The following is an 11655-nucleotide window of genomic DNA, read 5'->3' as shown; positions in this document are numbered from 1 at the left end:
TATATATATATATATATATATATATATATATATATATATATATATATCCCAGATAGCAAAATACACTCGGGCCAGTTCCGGTTTGATTCTCGACTGCCGGAGACTTACCCGTCGGCCCGCTTCCGTCTGCCGCACTCGGGCCGTATGCATGTTTACTCACTGCCCGATTCCGGCCCGAATCAATCGGGCCAGATGCGGCAGCCGTTAACTTGCCGACGCTGCCGCAATCAAGCCGGAATCGGGCCGTCACTAATGCGTACTGCCCGCCAAAGCTGGCCCGATTAATTCTTGCCATGTTATTATGAAATGTCTACCTTTATTAATGTTAATTGAATAACCTTTATACCACTTTTGTGTTGATATGACAGCAAATGGATAATGTGATACAAAACATTTAGGCTATAATAAAACTTTTGAAGAAAATGAAAACATAACTTAAAACATATTTTTAATCCGAATATTGTTGCAAATGATATAAAAACAAAGGACAGAAATATGAAGAAACTATATTTATTTAGAAAATTGCACATTTATCAAGAAACAACTTTAAACACAACCAAAAAAAAATATTAAAGTGCACAAGTATAAGTTCAAAGAAACTTGAATACAAAAGTTTTGTAAAAAGGCACACATTTTAAATAAAAAAATAAAAAATGGATATATATATTTAAAATTATACAAGTATGAAGAAACATCTTAAAACACCTATTGTAAATAAATAAATACTTAAACTAGATTATATTGAAAAAATAAAAAAAAGGTATATGTGTTATATGGTAATGGTAAACTAAAATGGTATCAAGAACTATCTTTAAACACCTATTTGTCAAGAAAATGTAATCTAAAAAAAAACCCCCACAATAATACTAATTAAAAAAACACGCATATAAATAAAATAGTGCAAAAAAAAAAAGAAAAAGAAAAAAGAAAGAAATACTTAAACACCTATTTTTATACCTGTCATTACAAATATAAAAAAAGAAAAGAATTGATCAAAGTAATTTACACATTAAACACGTTAGCCTTCGCTCTTTCCTTCCTTCCTCCATCTCTGTCAGGAGCAAGTTGTAGCCATCTTGTTATATACCTTTCCACCTCTTTATCAGTGGAGCTCTTGGTATGGGCATTTGTCCTCACTGCATCTGTAAATGGCAAACAATATTCACAAATAGTTAGTTATACAGTTACACAATTTTGCGCAACAAAGAACAGATATTGGTAAAAAAAACAACAACAAAAAAACAAGCAAAAAATACACTAACAATACATTAACAATTATATGAAAGTAATCGTACACGACAGATGTATAGCAGCCTATATGTACTGGAATGTATATCAAATCAACTTACTGACTACAATAGTCCTGAGGGCCAATGCACGAAATGCCACTTTTTGGTTTGCACCACTCCAGTTAATTCTTTTAGCAAAGGAGTTCGCCAAAAGCTTTCCCAGGATACGCCACACAGCTTCTTTAGTGGAAAACCCACCAATTGTTCCTAAATAGGTTACCTTTGAAGAAAAAAAAAAAATGAAACGGTATTACAGGCAAAATAAATATACAACAGTAACGGAGTATCAATGTGATTATAATACATACAAGACAAGACACATTGTGTGAAAAATTCAAGGACTTCATCTTACCAACTTCTTCATTTGTTCTGGCTGATCCTTTATTTGATTTTCAAGCCTTTCCAGATCAGGTAAATCTGACAAAGGAAGGTTGAATGTGGTGATGTCTGGAAGTTCATCACTCTGCGACTGAGCACTGTTCTGTTTCTGCTGATTCTTCAGAATGATGGCAAGTTGTTGCTTGATGACCTCTTGTGCTTTTAAAACTTCAGTCAGCAGGGCTGCAAAAAAAAAAACATAAATAAGCGTACATGCACTTGAAGCTTGTTTTTTGTATATTTTTTGTATAGTGTTTTGGTAGGTAGTCAGTTAAATCTTAAATCCCTTGTTGAATTAGGCCTTTAAAATGAAGTTCATACTTACAAACACATGATGAACTGCAACATGTTCTGTCTCCATCTCCAGCTGCACTGGTACATAGACGTAAATTATTCCTAGAGGTGGTAGGACTTGCAATACCATCTGTGTGTCTGGATGGAGTTCTCAGAGGTTCTGCCATAGTCCGTGGTGGTGACGGTATTTGAGGTGCTGCAAAAACTTCTGAACGGTCCCCTATTCTGACAGTTTTTTCCAGTCTCTTGCTTGCAAAGTAATTATCGTCATCATCCTCACTAGAGTGGTTTCTTTTATTTCCCCTGATCGTGTACATGAGGAAAAAACAACAACGTTAAAATAGTGCCGTAGCAAAACTTGCAGATTATAATGTATCAATGCAATATATGTACAATTTACATATAAGACAGTTAACCCAAAATGAAAGTTCTGCAATCATCTATTCCCTCATTCTGTTGTCGCTAACAGACTTTTCATTTTGGGGTTAACTACACCGTTTATATGAAAAACACCTGTGGTAAAAAAACATGCTTAAAATACAAACAAACCTGTTCTTTCTTTTTGTGTATGCTGGACGATCATCATCATCATCTTCTGTCTGCAAATCAGACATCAGAGTTGCTTGCGGAAGTTTGAGCCGAGCTTCCTGATACGTGTCTATAAAACATACATGGTGGTTAACCTCCCCAAAAATGTAACAATCATGAAATATTGTCACAGTTTTCTTAATATTTTAGTACCTGTGGTGTGAATAATTCGCACCCTGAAGGCAGACCAAGTACGATTAGGAGATTCATGGAGTGTTACAGCCTTCTGGATCTTAGCCACAGATTTGTAAGTCGGCCAAGCACAGGTACCATTCTGCACCCATGAAGATGGCACAACTTCCACTTCAGATGACTCGATGAACTCCACAATATGGAACATTTTCCCAAAAAATCTTCAAAAAACAAAACAAAAAAAAGAGCAATTTGTTGCATTTTACACATTTTTACACAATTTTTATTCACATTACACAATAATTTACACAATAATAATCAAGTCAAGTTGAGCTGTCATTCCGCTTATTATTGCACAATAATCCTTCTATTTTCAAAAATACTGTTATGTTACACTCCACAAGCCTGTACCTGAATGTGAGATTTTGGTGAATTATGTTTAAATATATCTATGCTACATTAAAAAACCTAAGACCAACACACAGTTGAACTGCTGTTGTTGTCAATTTAAATGCAGTAAAGGTAGACAGGCAAACTTGGTTTGAAAAGGAAGTATGACATATTTTTTAAGCGTCTCATCAATTTTGGCACATCTAAATTCTTTAGAAAGATCAGATACGAGATAAGCTCCAAGCCTGCAAGAATCAATTGGGTAGTCATAAAATCTACGAACAGACTCAAACTCAGCATATACGATGTAAGCATCATTGTTCTGAATATAGATGTTCTGTACCAACCCAATATTGGAACCAATTCTGACACAGTTATCGCCTTTTGAAATTTTTAGACAAAAATCAGGGAAATATATTTCTTTATACTGTCTCACTTCTCCATTAACAAACTGCAAAATAGGACCATCACAATGCTCTTTTCGCACATAACTTTTGGAAGGGTCGATCTTAGAACCACCACTAGATATTTCAGATATCCTGCGTACAATCTGGGCAACAGGATGACATGGACGTCGGACCAATCTTTTTAACTGCCCTAAATAATTCTCGAATGGAAATGCAGAAATGTGGTCAAGTGGACCATGGCATTTCACATCATCAGCTAAGTGAACAAGGCCATGCACATTATACACCACATATTCCTTGCCATACAGCTTCACAAAGTGCTCCACAAAAGCCACTAGTAATACCTTTGCATATTCACACATTACAGAACACAGGGTTGGATCAATAAGAATTGAAATCGCAACTGAGAGAAGCATAAAGTTATTGTAAACAGGAGTGCATACAACATCATGAAGAACTACTGATCCTGTGTAGAGTAAAAACTGTCTTAGTTCAGTTGCCTTCCACCTGTTTTTTTCTTCATTCGACCTTGGTTTACGAGCAAATTCTGATGGGACATAATTTTTAATGGAGAGTAAGTTCTGAGATAATTTGACTACTTTCTGTGATGGCAAACGAGTCTTGAGAGGACCACTTGTCCATAGATCTAATAACCTTCGCATCACACCAAGACAGACTAAATGCATATAATCATGAGGGAAACATGATACCATGTTTATATCAAGTTCAGTAAATGGAGATCTAGTTATGTGGTGGTCTTCATCACACATGCTTCTGAACGTTTCATTCGTTCTTAGGGCAGCATTAGTCTCAGGGAAAGTCATGCGCTTTTGTATGTACACACCAGACTGTACACATTTACCACATGACGAATAACCTGTATGAGATTTAACTCCCTTAACATATGCACGAGCAGGTGCATCACAAACTACAGAACTAATTTTTAGGAGTAGTTCCTTTCCTCTGAAAATAAAGCCTGACTGCAGGACCTTAACTTCGTCAATTAAGCTTTTTAAATACTCTGCCAGTATTTTTGGTTTTGAAATGCCACCAAATATTGCTATTAGAAAAGGCTTTTTGGCTATGCCTTGTAATAAGCCTAAAATAGGCCACAGTTGCATATTTGAACTCTTGTGCAACGGAATGCCATCAAAATTCAACTGCAATCTCAGTGTGTGTCTGTTTGGTAACTGGGGCAATATTTTTTCAAGCATTCCAGACAATGCATTAAGAATACCAAAATAATAGAAAGAGCCTCCTGCTACTTGTTCTATCCTATATATTGTGTTAGTCTTAAGCAGTGTTCGAGCATCTTTTGGAAGGCTGGGATGCATACTACGCAAGACTGACAGAAGAGCTGTTAATGCAACCATTGTGATTCTGAAGTCTATAGCCCAGTCAGTTAGAGCGTTTCTAAAAGCTTCATCAGGACTTTCCTCAAAATAGTCATCACTATTCTCAGAATCACTTACAGAGTCTTCCGACATCACTGCATCATAATCATCTAAATTAACAGAGTCTTCTGACACCACCACATCAATATTGTCAAAGTCATTATCTTCAGGATTCATTTTTACTAGTGTACATCTGTTGATTATGAGGAGTGTCATCACTAGCCTTAGAGTTAGGAGTTTGCAAAGACTTTAGAATCTGAGCAACACTTGCCCTCGCCTTTTTTTGAATGTTAGAATTTACAGTATAAAACTCATAGTTTTCAGACATGACTTACACAGGATGGCCTCTTCTGTGCTGAGCTTGGCAACTTCACTGATCTTGTTGTGGTCTGTCAAAAAAAGCAAAAAGCACACAAACAAAGTTTAATTTTGTTACAATCAATATACTGCATAGATACATTTATAGAGATCAGAAAACACCAGAAATCAACTAAATTACATCTTTACATACATTACAGACTTACACTTTTTACACTTCAAGAGCCAGAAGAAAGAAAGATCAGTACCAGCAGTTCATGGCTTGCAATAGCCCATTAACACCTCAGAAAATATCATTCCTATTCACATGTTCATTATAAAACACTGACATTACTCTTTTGTCTTTGTGCAGATCAACTGATGTGCTGTAAATTGCCCAAAATGTGTACTTTTGTTTTCTTTATACCTACATTTGCATCTTTTTATACGTAAACCAGGATCTGTTCTACAGATATTTTCAGGACTGTTAACAGAGGCCAATAAACCAACCAATTGACACCAACGTAAAACTATAACTAAATGAAAATGGATAAGTGTTTGGAACCCATTTAAAACAGTCTGTACAACACACAATGAAAATTACAATGTTACTGTTTAACATTATGACTTACTATTTTAAAACCTTATTCACAGAGTCAAAATTCTACTGTATACTAATAATGAACTGCACTTGTACAGCATTTATTAATCTTAGTTAATATAATAATTTCAACATTTACTAAAGCATTATTCAAAACAAAAGTTTTGTTAATATCAGTTAATGCAATGTGAAGTAACATGAACAAATAATGAACAGCTGTATTTTGTATTAACTAACGTTAGCAAAGATTAACAAATGTATTGCTCATTGTTAGTTAATATATTAAGTAATGTTAACAAATGAACCTTATTGTAAAGTGTTACCAAATAACGACCTAAAAATACTTTTAAGTTAAACACAGTTACAATTTAACAGTGTGAATAATGTTTTAAAATAGCAAGAATCATAGTGTCAACACTCTACCGTATTTCCTTTAAGTTAGCTCAGAAATACAACATTTACGGCTTTTACTAGTGTTGTTAACAGAGCCATATAGTATATGGACTATTTTATTACTTCAAATAATTTGTTCAGCATGGTTTCTTAAAATAATATATACTTGACCTAAACTAAACTAAATTTAGCATTCACAATGTTTTAAAATAGCAAGTCAGTATCAACAGCATATCAAGTAGCAAAAACCTTACCTTTGCGATTGAAATCCAACGTCGAAATGTTGTCAAACTGTTGTGAAACCGAATCTCTTAGCATCACCTTTTATTGTCCATTCAATGACCGTCATCCAATCAGCTACGGCTACGGAAATGCGTCATTGTTACGCAAGATTTGAATTTGCCGAAGCTCAGCTAAATGCTGTAGGCCTATAACTTGAATAAATATTTATATTAAATAAATGGGTAATAACACAAGCTGTTAGAATATAATATGGCACTTACCGAGTTCGTTTTAAAGCCGTCATTGAGAGAAAACAACAACAACAACAAATCGCTGAATGGCAACCGTTTTATCTGCATATGGCCCATCGTAACAATTTTCAAAACAAATTTTAAAAGAACTTTTTTAATTAATGAGCACTGCTATTACTTTTTAGGTTGATTTAGGTCGTGGTCATCGAATTCCCATGCAAGAAAGTCGTGCTAGCAGCTGCAACAGTTATGGGGTTAGCTGCAGTCCCACGCGTGCTGTTAACGTCTGTAACATTAGTCCTTTTCAGCGTGTCTGCTTCATAGAATACTTGGAAATAAAAGCGCATCAATGTTTTCAATTTTTTTCTTACCATATTCGTATTTTGTGGTATTTAATCCATTGTTTTGTTTTCGTCCAAACACAACCACAATCGCCACAGTTGAGACCCCTCCCACTACTGTAAGTGACGATGAACGAGTCACCTGAGATCACGTGCATAATTTAGCACGTTTAAAAAGCATTACACCGTAAAGAATGACCTGCATGCTTTATTACAACTAAATAGATTTGATCCTTCTGTGCAAAACGATCACTGTTATTATCATTTTGATTAAGTTTTACCTTAGATATTTTGATTTGTACAAATTCATGACATTAAATGAGTAGCTAACACATTATCAGATCCTGTCAGGAAATTAAGTAAATTTTAAAACAATTTTATGTTAATTATTGCTTCATTATGTAACCATCAGTGATTGAACATAAGCCGAGTCATTGACAGAAGTGGCCCAGATCTCTATAGCCAGAATCGGGCCAGTTACAATGAACAGCAATCGGGCCAGTGCTTTACAGCCGTAACAAAACTGCATGTGCCAGAGCGAGCTGCGGGCCAGAATCGGCCCGGTAAACACACGCCGATGCCGAGTCAGAGCCGCAGGCGCCGCGGGGCAGCCGAGCTCGGGCCGATTACTACATGCTATCTGGGATATATATATATAAACTCTTACGACAATCATGTCTTCTAATATCTTCAATTGTTGTGTATACTGAGCTGCAGCGGACACATTTGTAAACATCTTCACTTGGACCCATTGTGTGAGCTGTCTCTTTAATACCGCGTGGTTTATATACATGTTGCTGCTGATTGGACTGACATATTTGACACACCCACCAAACGAGAAAAAACGCATCTCAAACCCGTTGCACACCGGTGCGCACCGTTTCCAGGAAACATGACGTTCAACCGGAAACCGTAGCAAAACGTTGCGCACCGGTTTGAGCGTTGAACGTGCCCCACTCTTCAGTGTCACATGACCTTTCTGAAATCATTTTAACATGCTTATTTGGTCCTCAAGTAATATTTCTTCTTATTATTATCAATGTTGAAAACATTTGGGCTGCTAAACATTTTTGTGGAAATTGTGATACTTTTTTCAGGATTCTTTGATGAATAGAAAGTTCAATAAACAGCATGTATTTGCAGTTATTACATTTATTTATTACATTTATTAAAGCATTTATTAAAAAGACACATTTTGTAAAAAAAAAAATTAATAATAATTAATCTTACCACACGAATAGTATCATAGTCCACAAAAAAAAGTTAAGCAGCAAAAACTGTTTTCAACATTTCAGCTTTTTCATCAAAATGTAATTTTTAAATTGATTAATATACGTATTTATTATTATTTATTTTTTTTACTGTGTTTTTGATTAAATAAATGCAGCCTTGGTAAGCATGAGAGACTTCTTTCGAAAACATTAAACATTTTAGTAGTAAAAAATTGTCACCTGCCATTTTGGTACACCTGTTTTTCTGCCTGTTTATGCAAATATCTAGTCAGCCAATCACATGGCAGCAATGGGTGTAGGCATAGACACGGTCAAGATGATCTGCTGAAGTTCAAACTGAGCATCAGAATGGGGAAGAAAGGTGATTTAAGTGACTTTGAACGTGACATGGTTATTGGTGCCAGACAAGCTGGTCTCAGTATTTCAGAAACTGCTGATCAACTGTGATTTTCATGCACAACCATCTCTAGTGTTTACAGAGAATGGTATCCATGGTAAACAGTAAAAGAGAAAATATCCAGTGAATGGCAGTTCTGTGAGTTGATGTCAGACGTGAGAGGTGAATGGCCAGACTGGTTCGAGCTGATAGACAGGCAAAAGTAACTCAAATAACCACTCGTTTCAATCAAGGTTTGTTGAAGAGCATCTCTGAATGCACAACACGTCGAACCTTGAAGCAGATGGACTACAGCAGCAACACCGGGTGACACTCCTGTCAGCTTAGAACAGGAAACTGAGTCTACAATTCACACTGGTTCACCAAAATTAGACATGGAAAAACATTGCCTGGTCTGATGAGTCTTGATTTCTACAGCAACAATCAGATAGTAGGGTCAGAATATGTAGTAAACAACATGAAAGCATGAATCTATCTAATCTATCCTGCCCTGTATCAAGGGTCCAGACTGCTTGTGGTGTAATGGTGTGGAGGTTATTTTCTTGGCACACTTTGAGCCTCTTAGTACAAAATGAGCATCGTTTAAACACCACAGCCTACCTGAGTTTTGTTGCTGAGCATGTCCATCACTTTACATCTTCTGATGGCTACTTCGAGCAGGATAATGTGCCACTATCACAAAGCTCAAATCATCTCATACTGGTTTCTTAAACATGGCAATGAGTTAAACTATACTCAAATGACCTCCACAGTCACCTGATCTCAATCTAACAGAGCACCTTTAGGATGTGGTGGAATAGGAGATTCACGTTATGGATGTGTAGCCGACAAATCTGCAGACTCTGCGTGATGCTATCATTTCAATATGGACCACTAAAAATTTATCTGAGGAATGTTTCCAGCACCTTGTTAATAAAGAAAAGGGCAAACAGGGGTCCAACCCAGTACTAGAAAGGTGTACCTAATAAAGTGGCCAGTGAGTGTGTGTACTATAGGTTATATAAATTGGTTCATGTGATATATACTGTATATAGTATGGTATTTATTTAAATATATCTTTAAATTGCACTGGCATAAATCTGTAAAATATCCTGTAGAGTGGCTCACTGTGGACAGACAGACAATGAGTGCTGTAGTGATTTTAGTTGGTAGCCGGTAAGTAGGGTAGCACTCAGCCAAAAATGCTGTTATCTGGTCAGAGGGAACATCCCAGTTTAATCAGCTTCAATGGTGGATTTACTAAGCTTTTTAAATCTCTGGAAAAGCCTGATGTGATGAAGGCTGTTAAATGCTCTTTTGAAATGAAAAGATATGAAATCATATAACTGTAATGTAGTGTTTTGGTTGACCTGGTGTTGCCCATTATGATTGAGATATCTGATGAAGCCCCAAAAATCCAGGATCTTAAGTCCATCCATCTACCACAAAGGCAAAGGGTCATCAAGGCAGTCTTTAAAGATATCTTTACGTGCTGCATCATTATAATTCAGGCCCACCGCCATGGTCCAAAACATCTGGGCGAAGCCTCCCACTTCAATCCCCTGCATGCGCAGAGCAGTTATGCGCCCGGCGATGTGCCATCCGCTCTTTAGCAGTGGCTGGGGGAAGAATTCAAATGCTCATACTGCTGGGTCCTAAGTTGGCTGGATCGTTCTGTCAGGCTGCACTGGAAATAACAGGACCCAAGCGCAGAGATGAGCAGTGAATGGTGATTTATTAACAAAGGGAACAAGGTGAACAATTGAACAGTCCAGAGACAGTCCCACAACAGAGGTCCAGACAGACTTGTGCACAGTATTGTGCAGCCCAGCAACCAGTAGTCAGTGGAGTCTCAGGATGGGCAGGACAGGACTCAAAACACACACAGACATACAACACAACAGGGGAGAAACAAGACAGAAGAAAAACACTCAAAGATTAAATAAGTACCAGGCAGAGCAAACACTAGAGTTAAGTGACTGAAAAACTAACCTATAAATTAAAGGGAAAGATCTAACAAAAGCTAAAATAAACAGCTGGGTTCATTTTTGAAGGTCTAGTATTCTGTAACATTAATCCACTCAAGGCAAGTTGTAGTTGAACCCAAGAGCAGTTTTATTTAAACAAGGTGATATAAACAGAACTGATGAACACCTGACAAAAACAACCAACATGAACATAACACAAGACACTAGGGAAGCACATGACATTATCACATGAGGACACAATGGAATCAGGAAACATGACATAACAAAATAAGAACATGAACATGAAACAAAACCAAAAAACTAGACATTACAACAACACAAAAATACAGTGTTAAATGTCTTTGAATAGAAAGTAACTGCCGATCCATGCAGCCTCAAATGCCAGAACTTGATGTGGCACTTTTTGCAAGATGTTTATGCAGAGTAATTTGGATGTGACTAAAAGTATTGTATAAATCAAAATCAAGATGAATTAATGCATGACACATTATGATTAAGAATGTATTTAGAGCAAGAGGTTAAAGATCGACTGGTTAGCTAGTTCCTTCTGGTAGATGCCATGATTTCAGCTGAGCAAAAAGCACTTAAAAAAATCGCAACTGGGAGAAATAGTCACAATTGTGAGATATAAACTTGTGAATGCAAATTATAAAGTCTGAATTGTGAGATATAGTAAGTTATAGTAAGAGATATATACGTTTTTATTCTGTAGCACATAAAAAATAAAAAATGTATTTTAGTTTTTGTTCAACAAATATTATATACATGATGATTGGGAATACAGATAGCATTACCATATTGTCCCAGAATAGATTTAATGGAGAGCTGTTGAGCGTTGAGAGCTAAGCACACTCAACCTGCCAAAAATAATTCAGGAGTGATACTGTACATCCAAAACAGATCTGTTTATGTTGAAACTCATTATTATTTTATCAAGAGCGAGTGCAACAATGGCACTCATGGTGTTGAAGGTTAGATACAAAAGGTACAGTCTACTTAATGAGCTTATTAACCCAGCTGCCCTCAAACAAAAAAAGATCAGCAGTTGTGTTATTATACAACATGCTCCCCTGTTCTCTCTG

At 36.4% G+C, this 11655-nt stretch overlaps 1 protein-coding gene across 1 annotated transcript; it reads right to left on the bottom strand.

Annotated features, from left to right (window-relative positions):
- Positions 1-495: 495 nt before the first annotated feature.
- LOC307140455 (uncharacterized protein) lies at positions 496-5392 on the bottom strand. The gene is made up of 7 exons (XM_079840013.1): positions 5208-5392; positions 2703-2902; positions 2511-2619; positions 1993-2264; positions 1642-1850; positions 1350-1509; positions 496-1142 (listed from the first exon to the last, which is right to left on the bottom strand). Exons 2-7 carry the CDS (start codon positions 2887-2889, stop codon positions 1003-1005), a joined length of 1077 nt encoding a protein of 358 aa, XP_079696139.1. The 5' UTR covers positions 2890-2902; positions 5208-5392; the 3' UTR covers positions 496-1002.
- Between the last annotated feature and the right edge of the window lie 6263 nt (positions 5393-11655).

Source organism: Gobio gobio (genome assembly GCF_949357685.1).
Source record: "Gobio gobio genome assembly, chromosome: 17".
Classification (NCBI taxonomy): Eukaryota; Metazoa; Chordata; class Actinopteri; order Cypriniformes; family Gobionidae; genus Gobio; species Gobio gobio.
This window is presented reverse-complemented; position numbering and strand designations above follow the sequence as displayed.